At 43.1% G+C, this 25,263-nt stretch overlaps 1 protein-coding gene across 2 annotated transcripts in view; it reads right to left on the bottom strand.

The window, feature by feature from the left end:
• Positions 1–25,263, bottom strand: part of DOCK1 (dedicator of cytokinesis 1) — a 278,458-nt gene that overhangs the window by 104,968 nt on the left and 148,227 nt on the right. For both annotated transcript variants that reach the window (XM_071446428.1, XM_071446429.1), the window contains exons 28-29: positions 18,638–18,739; positions 12,756–12,850 (exon numbers count right to left, since the gene is read on the bottom strand). In XM_071446428.1, coding sequence (XP_071302529.1) covers positions 12,756–12,850; positions 18,638–18,739 — 197 coding nt within the window. The remainder of the gene's footprint in view (positions 1–12,755; positions 12,851–18,637; positions 18,740–25,263) is intronic.

Raw genomic sequence — 25,263 nt, 5'->3', positions numbered from 1 at the left:
AGTTTTATGAAGAACAGAAAACTCTGGAACTCTGGCTAAGAAACATTATTTTCAGGGATACAAGCACTGGCAAGTGCTGAATGCACATTTCTAAATCTAAAAAGTGCTGCACCAAAACAGGAAAGTACAGCTCAACATGACACCAAATATAAGGTAATAACTGTGATTCATATCTCAGAGATGGAAATATTTTTCCTCAAGAAAACTTTGTCCTCATTTTCCTTGAGGAAACACAACTGAAGTGGTTGTGGAAGGAGCACATTGTCAAAAATAGTCTGACAAATAAAAAGTTAGTCTGTGTTCAAGAGGAACTTACAGAAAACATGTTTAGTTTTGACAGTTGGCAATTCCACTTTGATTTTTAAAAATGAAACGTGGTTTCTGCATGAGAAGATGCAAAACAGTCCAGAAGGAAGAACATGAGACAACAAGTGTGGGAAGGAGAGTGAATCCTCACAAAGCCATCCTAGTATCACACCTCCCTTAAAAACCTCATTGACGCAAACACACAACTGAAATTCATCCCAGAAATGTTTCTGTTTGTACATCTTTATGAGGGAACTGTCAGAAAATCATCATTATATTCTCCTGCATCCTGTTTTGAGTACTTCTGTTACACCTCACAAAGTGCAGACGTGACCAGGCCAGCTGCAGGCAAATCATACAAATTAATTACATTTTTTTTAACAGTCAGACACAGAGAGGAACAAACCCAGGAAGTGCCTGAGCCCTCAGAAGGAAAATTCCTGCATTAAGAAACACAGAATGTCATAAAGGTGATTTTTTTGTTAACACAGAATCAAAGGGAATTGGAGCAGAGATGGGATCAGGGATCAGGTGCTCTACTTCAGCTCCTTCTCTCTGAAGCCACTTGCAGAGAGAGAGAAACTTCTCATGCCACTGATAACCACAGCAACCTGAGAATTAACAGTTTTCACACCTTCTGCAGCAGCCATACATTATTATTTTTTCCTTTTCCTGGAGTTGCTGGCAAGCAGCAAACAACTCCCACAAAGGGCAGGTGGGTGCTCTCCCAGTCTCCAGGTGAGGGCTTAGGGAAGCTGAAGCCGGGCAGGGGTGGGGAAGGTCAGAGCAGGAACAGCAGAGGCATTTCCAGAGTGCCTGGATGCTCTGGATGCAGGCTGGGAACATGGGCAGGCTCAGGGGAAGATGGAAGGTGCAGGGGGAAGCCCTTCCCACACATCCAGGACAAAAAAAATCTGAAAAAGCTGGGAGAGTAAAGCTCCTGTCCCAGGAAGAGCAAACCCAAACAGATCCCTGAACACACTGACAGTAAATTCCCTTTGCAGCTCAACAAGCCTTTGGTGAATGTTTATGCACAAGAAATTTAAAGAAGGAAAAGGTTTGCTTTTAATATCTTTCATGTTATTGCTTTGAACATCCCAAATGAAAAATATGCTGGAAGTTTAAAGTTCAGCCACTCAAGGCACAGTGTGTGCCTCAGGATGGATATTTCCTAACACCATTGATAATCAATATCCATCACTCATATCCTAAAGATGCTCTCATTTTGGTTAATGTTAAAAAATCTTGAATTTACCTCCTCAGTTCAGCCTGTTCATCCCAAGATCTAGAAATATCTCTGTTTTACTACCTGCAAGTGCCAGCTTTCCTGTAACACTTCTGATGGAAAAGGAGAAACATCCATCAAGAAAGGCTGAGCTCAAGCTCTGCCTGCAATGCACTGAGACAGAGAGAAGATGACTTTTCAGTGCTTATATTCAGTGATATAAACCTTCAAACTAGTGATAGCCAATGATCTGACACCTCTTTTCTCCCTAAATATGCTTTAAACTCTTCCTGCCCTACAATCACCCATCTGTTATGTCAGAGCATGAATAATTTCCTTCTTTAAAAAAAACAACTCCAGTTCTTCCTATAGTGGCTGTACTTTCTCATACTCCCACTGTAAAAGCTTGTTTTCTAGAATGTGCTCATGAAATATTTCTGATCCTAAAATTTAATAACCCCAGAAAAGGCCTCACTGGCTTTTTAAGCATCGAGGCTGCTGCTCTCAGAAGCCAAAATGCTGCACCATTGTCAGTCATTGAAAAAGATGAAAATTCAGAAAAGGAACATGTTGGCAAGGTAAGAGCAAGCAGGGTTTTAGGCATATTTCACCCAAATTGTATTAAATTAATAACTGGGTTGGACACTACCCTTGTGAATCATTAAAAAAATAATACATTAAGAGCAAAGTACTGTTTTATAGTATGTACAATATCTCTGTTTAGTCAAGCTGCTCTAAGTGCTGAAAATCCTGAAGTCACTCATTGATGGTCAAGCCCACAGAATTTCAGTGCAAAGCTCACTTCAGAAATCTGAATTGCAGACTAACAGCCAAAAATGCATTTAAGCCTGAAAATAATATCCAAACAACCGTTTTTTGTTACTTTTCTAGACTAAAATATTGGGTTTTTTTACAGTACTGGCAAAGATGAATAAAATACAAGTGTGAAAAAGCAGCCCATCCCTGGGTATTTTTAAATGGGCAATGGTAGTAACTGAAATGATGCTGATGTGGAAAAAGAATGATTCAAAGTGAAAGTTGCTACACCTTCCCTGTTAAAAATAAACATCACGTGGTGTTAGCTTTGACTTGATAAAAATGGAGCCTTGCTTTGGGATTTAACACCTTCAGCTTTATTTAATTAGCTCCTTCACTCTGCTGCTTTTATAAGCACCAAGTGTTCCCACATCGTGCTCATGCCTTACATCCTGTGCTAAAAACATCCCAGAACGTTCATATCTGGGGCTGTGACGTGTTCACCCTTCCTGGGGGGTTCAATGTGCACAAAATGAGCACTCAGGGCACCAGAATTCCAATTAATAACTGCAACAGCACATCCAGGTGGGTTTGGGTGCTGAGATAGAAATCATTTAGGTTGGAAAAGCCCTCTAAGATCATCAAGTCCAACCTGGCATTCCAAAGCCACCACTGACCCGTGTCCCCAGGTGCCACCAGGATGCTCCACAGTCTTTGGATTCCCACCACCAAAGGGCACCATCATCATTCCTCACTCTTGGTTTTGGTCACATGTCCCAGGGATCGTTTTTCCTGTGGGAACCTATGGAGCAAATCTCCTCTGGGTGCTCCCAAGGAATGTGGTGCTGCAGGCACCAAAACTGGCTGTGAGGAGCCAGCAAAAGCAGAATAAAGCTGGAAAAGTCCCCAAAGCTCCATGAAATGAGAAAGCAAATACTTGGATGCAGCTTCATCCCAAACACCCACACTGGTACAATAATGTGAATTCAAATGTTCATGAGCTCATCTTAGAGAGAGCTAAACTTTGAGTATCTACTCACCAGGGCCTCTGGAGTGGGTTCAGGCAGCAGTGAGGAAAAGAACATTAGAATCACAAGATAAAATGTCAAATTTAAAATGACAGTTAAGGGTTTTTTTCAGTTGTAATTAGGAAATTGTAAGAAAACTTTAAATTAAAGGAAGGTTTACACTAAGGATTTGTCTGAGGAAACGTAATCTGCCAAGGGTTTCTGCTACTCTTGAAGTAATTAAAGCACAAAACAAAAACCAAAAACATGTAACAACATTATTATCCATCATTTACAGAACAATATATTGAATTCTTCTTGCTTAATTTGATAAAAAAACATTATGAAACCCAAATTGATAAAGATATTGGCTGCTAAAAGGCTTCTGAGTACAATCATCCCAAAGTACCTTAATGTCAACTCATGTTTAGATTCCAGAAGGGAAAATAATATTGGAATCATTGTGTTCCATTTGAAATTACTTTGGCAAGGCTTTTTCAGGTCTCAATCAGCTCTCAGCAGAGAATTACCACGACACACAGGCTAATAACCTCTTACAGCTTTCTTTCAAAACAATGTGTTAAACCCAGCAGTTCTCAGCACTGTCAAGATGCGGAAAAAAACAGAGGGCAACTAGCCAAACAAATGAGTTGGCTTTCCAAGGATCTTGTTAAAAACAAAGGAAACCAGACATCCACAGCACCCTGCGGGTGATGGCTCCAAAAAGAGAGGAATAAAAAGCCATTTTCAACATTCCCTTGCTTTTTCTTAGTGTAGCAGTTGAGCCATGCTGCCTCTTTCACCGTGTGAAGATGTTGTGCCCTATTTCTCCTTAAAATATCCCATTTCTGAGCCAGTCTGGGAATGACAGACTGGGAGGTGCCTCTCAACTGCTCGTGACTTTAGAGCAGGTAAAATACACCAGGGGACAACCAGCAGGTGTTTGGGAGGAGTAGCCACTCCTGCCTGTAAGTCCCTGTGGAATATCCTCCATGGCAAACCCCCAGCAGTAACATGGGATGTCCCCTGGATTAAAGATTATTCTAAATAATAGTGACAGGATGAGAGGAAACGGCCTCAAGTTGTGCCAGGGGTGTTTAGGTTGGATATTAGAGAAAATTTCTTCATGGAAGAGCTGTCCAGCAGGGCAGTGGTGGACACACCGTTCCTGGAAATGTTCAAAAACTGTGTGGATGTATCATTTGAGGATGAGGTGGTGCTGCTGGGTTGATGCTGGGCTCTGATCTCAGAGCTCTTCCCCAGCCTCAACAATTCTATGATAAACCCACAAATTCATTGAGGTTCCTCAGCTTTATGAGACACACGGAGCATTCAAAAGGTTTTGAAGGGATTGAATTTGTCCCCACTCCAAGGAGGACAACCACCTCATGCTCAGGAATTTTCCAGGTCTAAACCTCAGCATTGCCTCGCTACCTAAAACTTTGCAAGGTGCTAAAACCAGCAAAAATTTCATCTTTTAACAGCAGAAAAGATGAAAAAAAAATCTCTAAAAAACCCTTCATTCCCCTTTTTCCCCTTGAACTCAAGAACAGCAGCAGCTGGGATCATTTTATCCCTCTGTGTTTCTTCCTAGTGCAGGGAGAGCTGTTCCCTAACACACAGTTCTTTGCTTCCAAGTCACTGGAATTTTCTTGCAGCAAAACAAAGCTGAAGTGTCACGGGGTTGCTGCTGAGCACTGAAGGTGGAGCTGATGCTGCAGTGATGTTTTGGAAGCAAAGTTAAAAGCAAGATGTGCTTTAGGATGAAGAGGACCTGCAATAGCCTTCTCCTGGTTTTATAAAGGTGCCATGGCCCTGAGATCTCCATTCCTGGCAGGACACCAAATCCCATCCACCTTTAGGAACAGGAAAATGTCTTTGTCAAGGGAAGCACAATAATAAAATCCAGAAAACAGCAGCATCACAGTGGATGCCGGACATGGTCACCAGCCCAAGCCCATCTTGCTGCAGGAAATCTTCCCAAAAACCCAAGACGGCTCCAAAGACACAAAAACCATAATTAAGATGATACAATTATGATCAACAAGGGAATTACTTTACTGCTGGAAATCACTGTTCCACCTCTAGACCACAGGAGGGATTACTCATGACCCAAACAGATGGAAGGAGTGCTCAGAAAAGGAGCAGATGGATTTGGGAGGGCTGGGACACCTCACACCCGCATCCCAACATCGGCAGCTTCATCAGGTGCTTCTCAGAATCCCTGGCTTGGGTTGGAATGGACCTTAAATCCCATCCCATTCCCTGCCAGGGACACTTTACCCTGTCCCAGGCTGCTCCAAGCCCTGTCCTTGGACACTTCCAGGGATCCAGAGGCAGCCACAGCTGCTCTGGGAATTCCATGCCAGCCCCTCCTCACCCTCACAGGGAACAATTCCTTCCCAAAACCCCATCCAACCCTGCTCTCCTTCCATGACTTTTCCATCACAAATGATCACAGATTGCAGAAATTAAGGAGAAAACCAGATCATGGAATCCAGTGGGCTGCCCCAACTGCTCATCAGCTCTCATAACCACACCATTGTCAATATTCCACCAATGCCATAACTCCAAAGGCTGTCAGAAAACCACCTGCCATGGGGTGGAAACCAGCAAGGGAAAAGAGCAGCTGCTGAAGAATATCCCTTCAAGGAATCTCAGCTCTTTGAATAAGAAAATACCCTGTTATTTCAAACACAGTCAGTACATTCATTTTCCTCCCAGGTGCAGTTAATTTGACAGGTACAATGCTAAAGCAAAAATCCTGCAAGGTCTTTCCTGAAAAGGTCAGTACATTATGCAATGGGGTTTTATGACAGCAAAAAAAAAAAATCCCTCCATCTACAGAAATTTTAGATGATTTACAGAAATTGTAGACGATTTATCAATGTGCATTTGTGTCTTTTATTCCCAGATGAAGAGCAAACTTTGGGGCACACAAGTTAATTTTGAGAGCTGGTTCCTAAGGAAGTTCCAAGCTTTGGAAATTGTTATCCTCGGTCTATACATGGGAAATAGCGGGAGGTTCTTCTATACAGAGAAATATTCAGCACTAAAGAAAAACAAAATTGCTCCCATTTGAAGTCTTATTGCATTCCAGCCCTGAATTAAATGATTTGATTGTTCAAGCTGCATGTCTGGACTCTTAAACTTTCTAAGTAAGCACAGAGTCTTGTAGGAAATGCATTAATAGTCAGGAAAAGTAGCAGCAATTCCTTCTAATCCAAGCTTTTTGTACTGTTCAAACTTCTTGAAACAATGCATCCCCCTTGGCCTCCTAAAACATAATTGCATTTCAAACACTTCCTTCATCCCAATTGAAATTTGGAAATGTAAACCAGTTACCATGTTCCACTAAAACATATATTGAGAAAATATTTAAGTGATCAGGGCCCCAGTGATAAACCTGGAATTTCAACTAACATCCAGTAAAATTGAGTGGTTAAGGTTGGTAAAAAACCTTTAAGGTCATTGAGTCCAACTCTCAACCCAGCTTGTTCCAGATGTTTTTGGAACACTTCCAGGGATGGGGACTCCACCACTGCCCTGGGGAGTGCTTGACAACCCTTTCCATGAGAGTTTTCCCTAATCTCCAAACTAAACCATCCCTGGAGCAATTTAAGGCCATGAATAATGTCTTTGAACATGGAATTAACACAAGCTTGAACCCACAAAGGGACTTGGGAAATGAAATGATGATTTTAAAGCTTTTTTTCCTGCTCCCTCCACCCCAATCCCAAAGATTCAATAACACCTGATAGGCTGTGAAACTGGGGTGCCCTGCTTTTCCTGTAGTTTGCAATCCAGAATCTTTTCCATCCTTCTGGCCTCTTTTCCCCTGTTATGAAAACTACCCCTCATCCAGCAGGAGCTCGGGATGGTTTTAAATCAGAGCTTTTGCACTTGCACTCATCTGATGGATGCGACTTGACTGCTCAATTATGTAAGTGCAAAGAGCCTATTTTCATACATTTATTAAAACCATCCTGCTTTTGTTTCCATAAGCCTGCCTCCAACCCAGCACAATATCACCATGAAGCCAAATTTCCATAAGCTAAACCCAGATTTTAGTGTGGCTTTGGGGGCCTTGTCAGGAAGGATAAACTCACAGTTGTGGAGGTCCCGAGCTGCGCAGAAGTTGCTGCGGTTCCTGACGCACGTCAGGGTTTGCCCACTGCTGATGGATGGTCACAAACATCACTGGAGGTAATTCTGAGAGCACAGCACGGATCTGACAGGTACTGCTATGACAACCAGGCAGCAGAACTGCCTACATTTCCCTGGAAGCTCCAAAAATAAACATTCCAGGACATGTTTATCCGGAGCGGCTCCCCAGTCCTTTGTCCTCCTCTTTGCAAGGCTTTTTTTTGCTTTTCACACAGAACATTCACTGAGATTCTGGGCTGGCGGGCTGGGTTTGGGTGTGGTTGAGGGCATTTTCTCCATGGAAGGTGTGGAGTGGTGGTTTGGATTTGTGCTGGTAACAGGGGGCACAATACAGGAATATTTCTGTCGCTGCTGAGCAGAGTCTGGGGCTGTGACAATTCCCTGAGGAGCTTTTCCAGTGCTCAGCCATCCTTTGGGAAGAATCTTCTCCTGATATCCAACCTAACCCTCCCTGACACAACAGGTAACACCCTCCAGATTCCCTCCCCAGGCCAGCTCTATTTCCTCTGGAATAAAAAACCAACAGAGACAAGAAACCTCATTTTCACTGAGAGCATCTCATCCCTTTCTCTCTGACTTCAAAAGGCAAAACAAACAGGTATTTTATGTAAATGTGGACATTAGAAACAAAAAATAGAACAGCAAACATCAAATTCCTTTTTCGTAGGCAACTCAGCTTCCACTGGCACAGCTGCAGATGAAAGTAGCAGCTACAAATTAATATATCATAAGGTCTTACCAAAGGAACTGAATTGTCTCAAATGCCAAAAGTAAGACCAAAGACTAAATTATTTTCATTTACGGAACCGTAGGGAGGAATTACTTTCATGTTCTGAGTTATGTGTTTAGGAGGAACCTAAGTTTAGCTTGTCAGCTTCTGACAAAAGTTAACAACAATTTCTAAAACATTTCGGAATCATTTCCAAACGTGCTTTCAATGGGGAAAATGGAAACAAGACAAAATCACAAAATCCCTGCCTTTTCTTGTAACTGCTTTCACAGTTCCAACTCCTCGTGTGTGCTTTCCTGGAGATGCCTGGAATGAAGAACGTGCCTCCAAAGCACTTCCTAACCATAGCCAGAAACACAGGAAAACTCCCTGATTGCTTAAAACTCCTAAATACAGATATTGTGGCTTGAATTTCCTGAAAATGTGGGCACAGACAAAACCTACAACAGCTGGATTTAAAGGTGGAAAAGTATCCTAAGAGGAATTCTAAGACATTTCCAGCTCCCCCTTACAAGGAGCTGTTTCAAAAGTGCATTTAATGGTCCCTTATCCATCTTTCTCATCCCTCAGTGTTTTTTTCCATCTCCTTTCCTTAAATATTGTTGTTTACAGTAAACCAGGGGAAGATCTGGACCAAAATTTGGAAGTGAAAGGAAAAAGCCACTGCATCAGTTCGAATATTCTCTTATTTTACCTCCAAAATGCTGATCAGCCACCTGCAAACCAATGTCACCTTGAACACACTGGTGGCAATTCCATCAAATTGGTAACACCAACACCTTGGGCTCTGAATCAACAAATTGCTTTGCTAAAATGAGAATTTTAATACATTAGACAAGTCAGCAAATAAGGTATTTTACCAAAAAGGAAGAATTGTCTTGTTAGATATGAAAATTTCTTGTGTTCATTTTGGCATGAAAGGTGGGAACACAGTTTGGCTCCTTGAGGTGTTGGAACTGAGGCATGGGATGTGAGCCTGAGCTTGGGATGTCATCCTGAACTTGGGATGTGATCCTGAATTGGGATGTCATCCTGAATTTGGGATGTGATCCTGAATTGGGATGTCATCCTGAATTTGGGATGTCATCCTGAACTTGGGATGTCATCCTGAATTTGGGATGTGATTCTGAACTTGGGATGTCATCCTGAGCCTGGCACAGTGAAACTGGGAGGCAGAAAAGAGAGAGGACCCTGATGTTTTCATGCACTGGACCAAAACCAGGCAGGCAAAGTTTTCAGAATAATTTCTGTCACTATTAATGAGTGTGCAGAATTTATATATATAATACATATATATATATAAAATATATATATTTCTATATATTTATCCCAGTGGTGAAGGTGAAAAAATAGAACACTAAATTTGAACTGAACTTACATTTCCAAATATTCCCTGCAATCCAGTCATTCACATGCATTTCTCCATTCCCCTCTTCCCCCATGGCTGTAACTTCATCTCATCCAGAATATTTGAAGCCCCTCCTTAATCCAGAGTATTTTAATCTGGAAGCAAAGCACTGCATGGAGAGGAGCTTTAGGAGAAACCTCCTAAAGGACCGATCTCAAAGAGGAATCAGAGCTTGATTTTCCTGCTATTTTTATTCTTTTTCCCATTGTTTCACACTACCAGATACACTCCATGCAGGAAACAAATGAAATTATGGATACATTTAAAATTTAGTTCCCTTGATTTGGTTATGGCACAGAAACTGCCCAAGGAGGTGCTTTCAGAAGCGACACAAAATTGCACATTTGGAGTTATTTCTATAGAGGGGATGTCACAGCCTTAAAAGACAGAATTTGTTCTTAAATTTCATCTGGTTTTCTTCAATAAAACTTTATAAGGGTGGAAATAAATGGAGCAGATGGACAAAACAAGGTATTTTACAATGCAGCTTTCTGGGCTAGGAAACCACGTTAATTCCAGCAGGAAAAATGAAAAGCAGGGAAATCAACTGAGAAGAATTTCCAAAGGAGCTGGTGCAATGGGAATGAAAGAATGAGGGAATTAGGGATGAACAACCCCCCTTAGGACATCTGAAGATCCTCTTCAACACCAAAAAGACTGGGAAATGTTTTTGTTTTAACTTTAAATACTACTCAGATATTCTGCAGACACTGAGGGGAGTCAGGAAGAATCAAAGATCATCAACACATCCCATTTCTGTTTCCTCAGGACTGCAGGTTCAGCATGGGAAAAGACAAGACTATTTTTAAGGATAAAAACTCCAAGTCTCTGTCCTCACTGTGAACCACCATGCTTTGATTCGCTCCAAATTTTCCATGAGGAACTGCCTGGGGGAAGGATCCCTTTGTGCTTTAAGGAAAAAACCAGGAGCAGGGAAAGGTTCTTTTTGTACCTTTGCTCTTTCATTTGTTTGGCCAGAATTTCACAGTGCCAAATAAAACCCAAGGTGAAATCCCTACCCAAGTGAAGACTGAGAGGTCACCTGGCAATAATGTGAAGAGAATACAATTCCAGACTGGATTGGGTGGGAATGGACCTTAAATCCCACCCAGTGACATGGCAGGGACACCTCCCACTGTCCCAGGTGCTCCCAGCCCCAGTGTCCAGCCTGGCCTTGGGCACTGCCAGGGATGCAGGGGCAGCCACAGCTGCTCTGGCAATTCCATCCCAGCCCCATCCCACTCTCATAACCAGGAATTCCCAGTTCCCAATCTCCCATCCAGCCCTGCCCTCTGGCCCTGGGAGCCATTCCCTGGCTCCTGTCCCTCCATCCTTGTCCCCAGTCCCTCTGCAGCTCTCCTGGAGCCCCTTCAGGCCCTGCCAGGGGCTCTGAGCTCTCCCTGGAGCTGCTCCTGTCCAGGTGAGCCCCCCCAGGTGTCCCAGCCTGCCCCTGAGGGGCACCAGCCCTGGAGCAGCCCCGTGGCACTCTCTGGATGCTGTCCATGAGCTCACTGTCCCTCCTGTGCTGGGCTGATACAAGGAACACTCCCTGCAATGCTGGCCACACTGTAATTGCCCTGTCTCCACTCAGCAAAGCCAGTTAAGGCATTGCAATGTCCACACACAAACCTTCCCAATCCTGTTTCAATCTCTCCCAAACTTCAGGAACCCAGAGCTCTCCTGTTCACAGGTAACACAGGCTGGGAGGGTTTCCCTACACCTCCAACACAGCTCCCAAGGTACTCGGAGCTGCTGAAGCAAAACCACTTTCAAAATGAATAAAAAAAGAAAGAAATCCAAAGGGTTTCAGATGTTCCTCATCAGCTCTCAATGTGCCCCTTATTTCAAACACCAGGTGCTTCCCAAGCATTCCAAAGCAGCAGGAAGAACCCAAAGATGGCTCAATCTCCTGACTCCTATTTATCCAGAACAGATTTTATTAGGGAGTTAAGGGAACTACAGGAGCCAAGATTAAAGTTATGGTGCATTTTTATAAGGAGAGCAGGAGCTGTGGTTCAGGATTTTATATAGGGAAACACTGACAACTTTACAGCCATGGTAGCTTCCAGTAAATGCAGAAGAGATTTCTCCAGGCAACTGGTAAATATAATGTTTTTCCCTTATACTTTCATCTCAGTACACATAAAAGCATTTGACTCACTTAATAAAATGTCACCAGCATAAAACACTGCACAAAGGAATGCTAAATAATGACAGAACTGCAATTATTGGGGAAAAAAATGAGCATTAGGAACATTTTCAGCCTCTTTCCACATTACTGGGGTGATGGAATTTGGATTTAAAAGCTTCCTTAATTCTTCTTGCAACACCAATGAAGACATTCCTGGACATACAACTCCATACAATACCACCTAATGTGAGATCATATGCAAAACATGCAACTCATCCTCCAAAGAATAAAACGAATTACTTTAAGATATGGATAGAAAAACATGTAATTCACCCTCCAAAGAATAAACTGAATTACTTTAAGACTTGGATAGAATTTTACTGCACCTGGAGTCAGCTCCAAAATCCAGGTTCTAAAACTGACACCACCCTAAATTCTAGGTGGCCTCCAAGAGCCCTAAACCAGGTCACTAGAACACTCCTCCAGAGCCAATGGTTCAATAATTCTTTGCACCAGAGGAGGAGGAGAAGGCAGGGCAGGCTGGCTGCAGATGCTGTTTCCAGGCAACCCAGGAGTTGTGGAGAGCTCAGGAGCTTCTCCCTCTGTACTCAGGAGAGCTCTGGAGCTTCTCCCTCTGCACTCAGGAGAGCTCTGGAGCTTCTCCCTCTGCACTCAGCTCTGGAGCTTCTCCCTCTGCACTCAGCTCTGGAGCCTCTCCCTCTGTACTCAGGAGAGCTCTGGAGCCTCTCCCTCTGCACTCAGGAGAGCTCTGGAGCCTCTCCCTCTGTACTCAGGAGAGCTCTGGAGCCTCTCCCTCTGTACTCAGGAGAGCTCTGGAGCCTCTCCCTCTGTACTCAGGAGAGCTCTGGAGCCTCTCCCTCTATACTCAGCTCTGGAGCTTCTCTCTCTGCACTCAGCTCTGGAGCTTTTCCCTCTGCACTCAGCTCTGGAGCTTCTCTCTCTGCACTCAGCTCTGGAGCCTCTCCCTCTGCACTCAGCTCTGGAGCCTCTCCCTCTGTACTCACTTGTTCTGCATCATGTTCATGATCACCCAGTCGAAGGGGTAGACGTTCTTCCCAATCAGGTTCTTGAACATGATGAATGTCTCCATCAGGAAATCCTAAAAGAAGAGATAATATTTGGAGAAAATGGGACCAAGGAACTCCAAGGGGTGGTGGCAGTTATTGATGACTGCACTCCAAAGGGGTCTTTGTGCTCTGCTTCCTCAAAAAGCTGTTTCTCATAAAAAGCACACCTGAATCCTACTCCAGCACATTTATACATGATGCCCATAAATCCTACAATAATTCTATTTCAGAAATTATAAAAACAGTAATCCCACATTTAAGCAATGGGATTCATCAAGGGGATCGATCATGGGATTCATCAAGGTCAAGCACTGGCTCACCAATTATCCAAAAGGAGTTTTTACTGGAAAAAACATCATTTTTTTTCCATGCTATGGACAAAACCTCCTGGTTCCTTCATGTATTGTGACCCACCTGTCATGACACGCTCTTGGGAAGTTGATAAAAGCACACTGGTTCATGGAAAGAGGAAAAAAATCAAAACTAAATATTTATTTAACTCTTAGGATTGCACTAAAATACTCCCTGAAGTCAGATTAGGAATAATCCCTCCCTTCATGGATATTGTCCAGAAATTTATGTATTAAAATAAGAACATCTTCCAGCTCAAATCATCACCTCCACCTGGGGCAGAGGACAAAAGTGGTTTGGACATCCAAAAATTGGGAGGGATCCTCCCTAAAGGGAGCAGCAGGAATTGCTTCTGTAAGTGAAAAGCTGCCCAAGAACAAGTTAATTTAACAGCATAAACCAATTTATTTCCACACAGCTATAAACACACAGTTCTTTGGACCAGAAACTTTGTGTACTTTACAATGTAAATCATCTCCTACTATTTGGGAATCTGTAATTGCTATCTAACAATTTCAGTAATATCAAATGCTGTGAGAAAGATAAAGGGGAAAAGAGAACTTCATGCAGAAAGTCCTTGATCCACTTCACACAGAGATAAAAATGAACTTTCATTCCAAGGTTAGAATATCTTCCCTTTGATACAGTTTCTCAGCAATGGTATTTATCTGGTCTATCTTTAAAATGTCAAATGCTTACAAAAAAAAATCCCCAATATGTTCCATCAACTGGACTTTTAACTAAGACTGGTTTCTGTGTAACCTTTTCAGTGAGAAACCAATCTGAAGTCCTTGCTCTCATCAGTCTTTCCTCAGCTCTGAGAGCCAGGATCTTCAGCAGATTTATCTGTTAATCCACTGCTCTGTTCAAATGTTTTCCTGGCTCAGAAATTCCCCATCAGTGGATGCAGGGAGCTGCAGGGACCCTGAGGACACGGCTTGGAGATCAAGAACCCCAGAATCCCAGACTGGTTTGGGTGGGAATGGGCCTTAAATCCCATCTCATTCCACACCTCCCACTGTCCCAGGTGCTCCCAGTGCCCAGCCTGGCCTTGGGCACTGCCAGGGATCCAGGGGCAGCCCCAGCTGCTCTGGCAATTCCATCCCAGCCCCTCCCCACCCTGCCAGGGGACAATTCCCAATTCCCAATCTCCCATCCAGCCCTGCCCTCTGGCACTGGGAGCCATTCCCTGGCTCCTGTCCCTCCATCCTTGTCCCCAGTCCCTCTGCAGCTCTCCTGGAGCCCCTTCAGGCCCTGCCAGGGCCTCTGAGCTCTCCCTGGAGGCTGCTCCTCTCCAGGCTGGTCCTTCTTGATCCCCATTTTTCTGCTGGAGGTTCTCACTTCCCAAATCTTGCTGCAAAAGCACTTTGTGCAAACATCCCTCCTGGATCCAGGGAAAATGAGCCCACATGGGTTTGTATGGTTTAAATCAACTCAGCTGATTTTGACCAGCTGACAGCTGCTCTGGGCACCCTGTGCCAGGGCCTGCCCACCCTGCCAGGGAACAATTCCCAATTCCCAATCTCCCATCCAGCCCTGCCCTCTGGCAGTGGGAAGCCATCCCCTGTGTGCTGTCCCTCCAGGCCCTGGTGAATATTGTCTCTCCATGTTTGTTCTTTCACAAAGCAATGTGAAATTTCCCCTCTCTGGAGTCATCCCACACCCACTTGGGCCCTGCCCTGGCAGGGGTTGGACTGGGTGATTTCCTGAGGTCTCCTCCAACCCCAGCTATTCTGGGATTCTGGGAACTTCCAGGGTACTGGGTTCCACCATCTGCAGAATGCTCCTGGTGAAGGAGCTCCTCTGTCATTTCACCACACAACATCAGCAAGGATCACAGAATCCCAGAATTCTGAAGTGGGAAAAGAGCCCCAGGACCACCAAATCCAACCTCTGCCCATGCCCAGTGAAGCAGATCCTGCTGCTCTGACATGGATGGACAGCAAGTCTGGAGCTGCTCCTGGTTCAGATGTCAGCACTGCCACCACTCACCCATCCCACAGGCTCTGCTCCAGCTCAGGAGAATCTGCCTTCATTTAAGAGCTCAACCTTCAGATTTTCTGCTGGTTTTTTCTGTTTTTTGGTGACAGAATTCCATTGAGGATGATTTGGTTCCTTCCTGAGCCTGGGGGTTCTGACCTACTTTGCTGATTCAGCTCTGCATTTCCATCCCCTGATATTTACATTTTAATAACCCCACGCTCACCCAGCTACTTTAAATAATGCTCTGTAACAACTGAGCTAATTATTGATCAAATAAAAGGCTCCTGATGCTCACCTGGGGTTTATGTATTCATAATATTGCTCTTTTTCCCATTTTATGATTCTCATAGAAAAGAAAATGGTTTGGATGAATTAACCTCATTTTATGAGGAAAACTCAGGGTTTTTGAGGGGCTGGGAAGAGAGGGAAGCCACCAGGACAAGAAAAATCTACTTATTTTCAGAATAACTGGAAGCAGGACAAATATTTCTGAACATAAAAACCTGTACTAAAGGAGGAAGGGTTACAACTCCTGCTCTCTCTCCAACTACAAATCCTGTTTAATAGGAAATAGAATTCACAGCAGGTAAGACCCCTAAAAAATTCCCATCCACTGATGGAAAGGAAACAGCCTGGGCTCAGCCTGAGATTCTCCACATGGCAGAACATTAACAGGCATTTTTTGTCAACTAAACCACATGTGTCTCAAATAAAAATATTTTTTACCAAGTAAAAAGAGGAAAAAAAATCAGTTAGTCCCAGAAATAACCTCCCTGAGCTCAGGTAATATTTCATCTCAGGATGACAGCAGAATCACAGATTTTGATTTTACAGAATCACAGCAGAGTCTGGACTGGGAGGGATCTTAAAGCAAGAAATTCCTCTTTGAACAGACATTCCTTAATAAATCTAAACTCTCTATTCTGCAGAGAGGTAAAGGACTGGTTTTATTGCACTCCACCTCATCTTTTTGAAGACTTTTGAGGCCAAATATGACCATTATAATAATCTAAACCTGCCACCTACATAACACAGACCATAAAGTTTCCTCCAGCACTTCCAGCCCTGAGCTTCCAACTCCTGCTTGAGCAAGAGCAGAGGCTGAAGGAAGATTTAAGGGTCTCCAGTGGTGAAAAAGAAACCACAGCTTAAGTTTTCCCTTTTTCTTGCCTTTTTTTTTTTTTTTTAAGAAAAAGCTTTTCATTTCTGCCTGGCTGAATTTAGTCCCAGTTCTAAATCACTGCTTTGTGATTAAACTGAATCCTCTGCAACGGGAGGTGCAGTTGTCACCTCCAGCTCTGGGTTTAAAAGCCAAGACTCCTGGATTTCAGTTCTACTGGCTGAGTCAAATGAGAGTGGCACAAAAAATTGCTGGGTTGAAGAAGTGGAAAAATCATAGAAAAACAAAGAGAAAGAAAATTTAGTTTACTCCCTGTAGTTTCCTTTACTCACAGGGTTAACAATGTTCTGCCAATAAACCTCCACACCTTAATGAATATTATTTAAAATCAGCTCTGAGCTTTAGAGATGCAGGTGCAAAAAGTGGAAAAAGTGGCTGAGAAATGGAAAAGGGCAAAGAGCTCAAACCTTGCCCAACACAGGCAGAAAGAAGAATTACACAAATTCAAGACAAACTGGGAAGTCCAAACATTAAAATTATAGAAAAGAAAGATCCTGACTTGTTTTTCTCTCTTCGCTCTGTTATATCCCCTCTTTTCAGCCCTTTATCTGCATTTAGTTTGGGAATGCTCTGCTGTCAGTGCCCCTCCATGTAAATGCTCCAAGATCCCAAAGGAGCCCTTCCCATGCAGTGATCCTATTTCCAGCAATTGCAGTTGGACTTTGCCTTTTCCCTTTAAAAACAGCAGCTCTGAGCTTTAGAGATGCCAGAGCAGGTGCAAAAAGAGGCTGAAAACTGGAACAGGGCAAAGAGCTCAAACCTTGCCCAACACAGGCAGAAAGAAGAATTACACAAATTCAACACAAACTGGGAAGTCCAAACATTAAAATTACACAAAATAAAGACCCTGACTTTTCTCTCTTCTTTCTGCTATGTCCATTCTTTTCAGTCCTTTATCTGCATTTAGTTTGGGAATGCTCTGCTGTCAGTGCCCCTCCATGTAAATGCTCCAAGATCCCAAAGGAGCCCAGACCTTCCCATGCAGTGATCCTATTTCCAGCAATTGCAGTTGGACTTTGCCTTCCCCCTTTAAAAACAGCAACTCTGAGCTTTAGAGATGCCAGAGCAGGTGCAAAAAGAGGCTGAAAACTGGAACAGGGCAAAGAGCTCAAACCTTGCCCAACACAGGCAGAAAGAAGAACAGAAACTCAGGACAAACTGGGAAGTCCAAACACGAAAATTACACAAAGGAAAGACCCTGACTTTTCTCTCTTCTTTCTGCTATGTCCATTCTTTTCAGTCCTTTACCTGCATTTAGTTTGGGAATGCTCTGCTGTCAGTGCCCCTCCATGTAAATGCTCCAAGATCCCAAAGGAGCCCAGCCCTTCCCATGCAGTGATCCTATTTCCAGCAATTGCAGTTGGACTTTGCCTTTTCCCTTTAAAAACAGCAGCTCTGAGCTTTACAGATGCCAGAGCAGGTGCAAAAAGAGGCTGAAAACTGGAACAGGGCAAAGAGCTCAAACCTTGCCCAACACAGGCAGAAAGAAGAACAGAAACTCAGGACAAACTGGGAAGTCCAAACACGAAAATTACACAAAGGAAAGGTCCTGGCACTGTTCTGGTGGGGCTGGAGGAAGAAGAGAAGCTGAGGAAGGATCCAAGCGCAGCTGGGAGCTGCCTGGGGCACCCCAGGGTGGCAGAGGGGATGGGTGGTCACTGCCTGCTGGAGCTCAGCCAGGGAGGTGGGTGTCCCCTGCCAGCCTGCCTGGCCATATGGCAGTGGCACTTTCAGGTTATTACAGAGTTATCTCCTCAGCTATAAACTCCCTTCTATTGTGCTTTAATTAACTTGGGTTGTTGCCTTAGCCAGGCTACCCAATGACTCTGAGAAGACAAATTTCAATTATTATTGCTTATTTAACAACTAAGGGCATCTTTAAGGTTAAAGTGTTTTGCATAAAAGGGAAAAGGGAAAGTGAGCAGATCTCTAAGTAAAAGCTCCTTCAAGAAACAAAATCAGGACATCTGGAAGATTTAACACTGAAAGTTCCTTTCCTAAGAAAGCCTTTTTTATATTCTTTTTCTTCTTTCCTTACCAGATTTTAGTAATGTCTCATCACTACTATTTTTACTGCTTTCTTTTAATTGCCTCCAATCCACTGTCTCATGTTTTAAAATACTGAACAGCTCCAGCTGTACTCCTGTGCATGTCACAATGCCTAAATAATTATTTTCTATTAAATCTGTAATGCCAAACACATTTTGTTCGCATCTCACAAGTGCATTTAATGACCAGTAACAGGAAAAAAAACCCCAAAACAAGCTGAGCCATCTTATGAAGAGATAAAACAAATGAAACTCACCACAACATCCGACCTCATCTTGCCAAAAGTCTTGATTAAATGAGCATAGTGGTAATCCTCCATTTGCCTCAGGATGGCTGTCATGCAGGCCACAAAACTCCCCTGGCAAAAAGCGAAGGAAAGGAATCCATTATTTAGGATAATGCAACATAATACTGGCTAGCAAAACATAAAATTGCTAGAGAGAACCACAGAATGCAGTGGAGATAATTCTATCATTAAAATTCATTAATGGATATGCAAAATTCTGTCAAGGAAACAAAAAAAAAAAACCCATCTCAAAAAGTTTCTAGTTTCCAATTTCATGGGTTTATCACTGAAGCTTTTGCGACATATTCTTCATCTAAAAATTGCTCAGACATTAAAGTGTCTGCAAGGTAATAAACAGCACTCCTAAAAATATCACACAATATCAGCATTTGCATTTGGAAAGTCAATATTCTGCTCAAGGAAGAAATCTTTTCAAAATTATCATATTGAGCATTGAGCTAAAGCAACCCCAAGTTTTCATTTCACTGTGTGGTATTTTCAGATACAGTGATGCTTAAAAAAACACCACCAAAATCCAGTGAATTCCATCAAACCAGAAGAGCAGCACCACCCAGATCTCTCTAAAAACACAGAAAGAGTAAAAAATGACTAAAAGAAAGTTTAGTTTTTCCTTGAGGTGGGTGAAAGTGCTGCAGTAACAATCCAATCCTTTCCCAAGGCTCCTTCATGTAGTAAAATCCCATAAATGGGAGCTTCTTGTGCAATCCCCCTCTCTGCCTATCTGCTGAAAGCCTGCTAATGATGTCCACATCTTTTCTGGTCTTTAATGCAGGAGGAAAAACATTAAAAATTGGTAAAAACCCCATCAGAATGACTTAGAAAATAAGTGATTCTTTCTGTGGTTTGATAGAATTGCAAATCCCCCTTTCTGTGCTGTTTTCCAGGTTATTCCATGCCACAGCCCAGAAGAACACTCAGGAATCTTCTCTTCATAAAGGCACAGAGCCTTTATTGTTACCTTTAAGTTCAGCATTAATTTCAATTTAAATTCTTTATTTCCACATCAATCCAAGTAATTGAGATTAAACCTGAAATGACACCAGGTCACCTGCATGTACTCTGAGCCCTCTTATTTACAGAATTTACAGGTTAACCTTGAATTCCACCTATCAGCACTCCTGGAATTTGCTTTTCTCCTGCAATGGAGCTGAGATCTAAACCCCTACAGGACTGATTTTTTCCATGTGGGAATATTGGATTTTCCAGAGGATGCCAAGGTACTTGATGGGAGCTCTGTGGCACCTGCAAACTCCATGAATATGGAAGGGAAGTCCACCTGAGCTGCTGTTCTGGGACATCAAAAGAACTTTCTAACAAGAACAGAATCTGGGGCTCTACAAAGACAATGCTTCCTACTATGAAATGGAAATAAGACAGGACCATCTCAGAAACCCAAACATTAATTGTCAAATCAGTGCCTAACGAGCTCCTGGCACAGCAAACACTGGGCTTGATAGGAGCCAATAGGAGAGTTGCTTAAAAGCCTGGAATGGCTGCTGGAGTTAAAAATAAATATAAGAAGCAAATAGAAATGGAACACAAACAGGAGGGGATTCTGTAGTGCTGTAAGTTTTAGTTAGAATGACAGAAACTTGTTCAATTTTGTAGTTTCAGCTCAGGCTGAGCCCCCAAAGTGTTACTGAGCAGACTGGGTGATGGTCTTTAAGCAGTTATCAACCCTTCCTGTTTCCCTGCATAAAAATAATGATTCATGCTCATCTTGGTGTTTATCTTGGTGATAAAAACCCTTCCCTTGATACAGAATTGTTCCTTGAAGCCAGCATTGCATCACACACACACATCCCTGCTCCAACACTGATCCGCTGATCCCCACCTGCAAACCACTGTTCAAGGCCCTGCTGAAAGGAAAATCTATTTAATATTAGGAGGAAAGTACAACTACCAGTCATCATTTCCTTTGTGAGGTATCACTTGCTGCCAGCACACTGTTAATTACAATGCTAATAAAGGTTTGTAATTATTTAGAGGTAATATTTGTACTCTAGGTGTTTTTAATATCCTCTAACTAGTTAGCAATAGCTAACAACATGATTAGATTTTAATCTTAAGTTGATTTTTAATCTTTAGTTGTATTTGGAGATCATGGTCATCATCTACAGACCAGCACTGGAAGCAATATATAGAAAAAAGGTACCTAATTCTCTAAAAAATCAATTTCAATTTGAGCCATAGGAATAATTGCAAAGCTGTGTTTACCCAGGCAGTCCTGCAAGGGGTTTCCATTGTGCTGGGCATTTCTCAGCTATTTATTCACTGAAATAGTGGCAGGCTTTACCCTGGAACTCTCTCCCTGTTGCAAAGCTCAGAAATGAGCTGGTCACACAGAGAGGAAGATCATTAAAGAATATCCACTAGAGAAGCATTTTGCAAGCAGATTTCTGCAATTCCTGCCTCTCCTGGATTGTTTCTTCCCAAACCAGGGCCACTGAGGGTCCCCCTGGGCCAGCAGGGTTGGGAAGTGCCTGGTGGGAAAGGCCCTGGGGGTGCTGAGGGGTTGGAATGAGTCCAGATGTGCCCAGGTGTGCCCGAGGCCGCTGGCACCTGGATTGGAGCAGGATTTGTGTGACCACAGGCAGCAGGAACTGCCCCCTGTCCCTGATTCCTGAAGCTTTTCCCAGGAGCATCACACCAGGAAGGGCAGGAGAAAGACTCAAAACAAAGCAGAATCCTCCCCTAAGGCACAGAAATTTCTCTCTGTGTATAACAGTGTCCCCTGTGCCAGCACTGCTAAGGGACCTCCAACCCTGGGGACAGTTTGGATCCTGCAGGACAAGAGGGACATGGAGGGGCTGGAGGGTGTCCAGGGAAGGAAACAGAGCTGGGCAGGGGCTGCAGAATCCCTGAGGGAGCCGGGCAGGGGCTGCAGAATCCCTGAGGAGCTGGGCAGGGGCTGCAGAATCCCTGAGGGAGCCGGGCAGGGGCTGCAGAATCCCTGAGGGAGCCGGGCAGGGGCTGCAGAATCCCTGAGGGAGCCGGGCAGGGGCTGCAGAATCCCTGAGGGAGCTGGGCAGGGGCTGCAGAATCCCTGAGGGAGCCGGGCAGGGGCTGCAGAATCCCTGAGGGAGCCGGGCAGGGGCTGCAGAATCCCTGAGGGAGCTGGGCAGGGGCTGAGCCTGGAGCAAAGGAGGCTCAGGGGCCCTTGTGGCTCTGCACAGCTCCTGCCAGGAGGGCACAGCCGGGGGGGTCGGGCTCTGCTCCAGGGCACAGGGACAGGAGCAGAGGGAACGGCCTCAGGCTGGGCCAGGGCAGCTCAGGGGGGATATTTGGGAACATTTTCCTCATGGAAAGGTTTGTCCAGGCCTGGCACAGCTGCCCAGGGCAGTTTGGAGTCCCCATCCCTGGAGGGATTTAAAATCCATGTGGAGGTGGCACCTGGGGACATGGGGCAGTGCTGGCCTTGGCAGTGCTGGGTGAAGTTAGGTTAGGGTTAGGTGCAAGGTTGGACTCAATGATCTCAGAGAGGTTTTCCAGCCTTGATGATTCCATGATTTTCTTCTATGCTTGAAGTATTCCCAAAGCCAAGTCACAGGCTCCAGGATATCTGCCCAAAGGGAAGCCACATCCAGCCCCCAAGCAGGATGAATGAAAATTCTGCTCCATTAAAACAAAACAAACCTAAACCCAACACCAAAGCATCTCTTTTTTTTTCTTTTTTTTTTTTTTTTATTCATGATTATTTAGAAACACATTTTATATCTAAAAAAATGAATATGCTATTTCAAACTGTGAAATTACTTCTGATTTCTCTAAAATTCAGTTCTGAGGGAAAACTTGAAGAGGCACAGGAATGCTCAAAAATTACTTCTTTTCCTAAATCGCCTTTAAAATAAAACACTCAATGTTCAAATGGCTCTTGAACAGGACCAAGAAGGGAAATTTTAGTTTTAAATAATCCCCACAAGTAATATATTAACACTGAGAAATTCCAGAATGAGAAGAGAATTCCCTGCAGGAGAAACCACATATGCCAACACCTGTCTCCCTCAGGGATAAAAGATCCTGTTTTAAACAGGCTTGTCCATTTTCTCCCAGTGAAATATTTAAATTGAATATTAAGCTCTTGATGTATAGTGAGAAAATCTAGAGAAATCAAACCTACACTCAGCTAAGTGATGTCTTACTAAAATGTCCCTGTTACCATGGCCAGAAATAGATGTAAAAGTCTAAGTTTCATTTATTTTTTTCCATTAAATTTTCCTTATGTGGCCTTAAAAGACTACACAGCTAAATAAATAAATGGATGAATGTATAATAAAAAAATCTCAAACAAAATCCCTTGAATTAATTCACTACATTTTGGCTTTCAGAACATTTCCACAGAATTTGTTGGAAAGGATTTAAGTCCCTCACAAAGATAAAAAGAATGAAGTTTTCTCTCTGCTTATAACTTGTATTCTCTCTACATTAGCAACAAATAAAGAACTAAAAATCAATTGTTATCAATTCTAGAAGCCACTCATTAAATTGTCACCACTTACGGACTCACAAGATAAAAATCCAACTTGAAAATGTCCCAAATTTCATTTTTTTTGCCCCAATGTGAAAATGTAAAATCCAATTTGTCTGCAGACAAGTTTGCTCACTTCAATAATACTTTGTTATGTAATTTATAATATAACAGTATTACAAAACCCAGCATGAATAAGGCAGAGCACTTTCCATCATTTCTTCTCTTCAAGAATATTTTATATGATAAAATAGATAAAGATATGGATGACAGTTTCAGCTTCCAGGGCATCCTGAAAGGAGTTTGATTCCTGAAGCTTTTCCCAGGAGCATCACACCAGGAAGGGCAGGAGGAAGACCCAAAACAAAGCAGAATCCCCCCTAAGGCAAAGGAATTTCTCTCTATGTATAACAATTCATACATGTATTTCTCACACTATTAAAACCAACATTTCTTTTCTCATAATAGAAAACCCACAGTAAATTCAGCAGCACCTTCAGAGACAAAATTATTTCCTGGCTACAGCAGCAGGATAAAAACAAGTGCAAAACATTCCCATTTATCACATTTTTTACTGAACACACAGAATATTCCATTTCCTCAGGCCAAACCCTGCCTCTTGAACAAGAGAATAAAACATGTGAGCCTTTTTCCTTGCAGGAACAGAAGTTCACACCTGCAACAGTGGCAGTGATAAATATCTGGGCAGTCTCCTGCTGCCACAAACATTCATTTGAAGCATCTTTTTGCCAATCAAGGTGCAGTAAGGTATTTTCAGTGACAAACTTTGCTTCCAGAGCTCCTGGAAAAGATGTGAAGCCTCCTTTACCTGATGTGACTTAAGGAGTTCAGAGCCTCCCCAAGCAGCAAAACCGATTTTAGGTCAAGCCAGGGAAGTCCATGCAGAATGCAGAGCTCTGACATGGGAGTTTAGAGGTGAAAATGAGTTTGTTTAGTCTTCAAACCTTGTTTTACCTCAAGAAGTACTTTACAGATCCTGATTTGATCTTTGACAATTCCATCTCAATCAACAGAAAACTTGTTTGAAAAGGAAAACTTTTCCAGCACTGAGTCCCTGCAGGAGTGGGTGCAGGAAAAGCCCTTTGGGAAGGAAAGGAAAGCAAAGGGGTTTTCACAGAGATCACAACCAGAACCCAGCCCTGATTGTGGCCCTGGCATCTGAAGGAGCTGACAAGAAAGATGGAGAGGGAATATTGACACAGGGAATGGCTCCCACTGCCAGAGGGCAGGGATGGATGGGAGATTGGGAATTGGGAATTGTTCCCTGGCAGGGTGGGCAGGGGCTGGGATGGAATTCCCAGAGAAGCCTCTGGATCCCTGGAACTGTCCAAGGCCAGGCTGGACACTGGGGCTGGGAGAGCTGGGACAGTGGGAAGTGGGATGGGATGGGATGGGATGGGATGGGATGGGATGGGATGGGATGGGATGGGATGCCATGGGATGCCATGCAATGGGCTTTGAGGTTTTTCCAAACCATTCCATGATTCTGTGATTCTAAGATCGCAGCAGCTCCACTGAAATTCACTTTGCACAAGGTTTATTTGTTAGGAAGTTGATGGCAACACAGTGGGAAGAGACAAAAAAAGTTCCCTGATTCAAAAGTGCTTTGCACCAACTTCTGTAAAAAGCAGGCGAAAAAAATTAATGAGATGTTTTAGCAACACCATTTATCATGTTTCTAAGGCTCTTTTGCAAAAAAAAAAAAAAGTCCATTTTAACAAAAAAATGTTTCTCTTTTAAAAGCTCCATGCAGTGTCAGTATTGAACAGTGCCCTTCAATGGAACCCACAGTGCTCAGGAGTTCTCAAGGTCAGTACATTTATTTCTGGTTTTCTAAATGCATTTGCCTTTCCTCATGTTTTTTTTCCTCCCTCTGCTACACTAAACATTATTTCACTGAAAATCTACAGAACTGCCCTCAATAAATCTGTTTCAGGTATCTTGGTTTACACATCTATTAATGCCCATAATAAAATTATAAATGCAGTCATAAAATACAGAAAACAACTGAATTTATGGGAATGGCCAGTACTCAAACACTAAAAAATAAAAAGGAAAACTCATAAAAAATGTTTTAAAGTAATTT

This window comes from Agelaius tricolor, unplaced genomic scaffold (genome assembly GCF_023055355.1).
Source record: "Agelaius tricolor isolate 1412-34295 unplaced genomic scaffold, bAgeTri1.0.p SCAF_22, whole genome shotgun sequence".
Classification (NCBI taxonomy): Eukaryota; Metazoa; Chordata; class Aves; order Passeriformes; family Icteridae; genus Agelaius; species Agelaius tricolor.
Note: the sequence above shows the minus strand (reverse complement) of the source record. Positions and strands in the feature narration are given on the sequence as shown.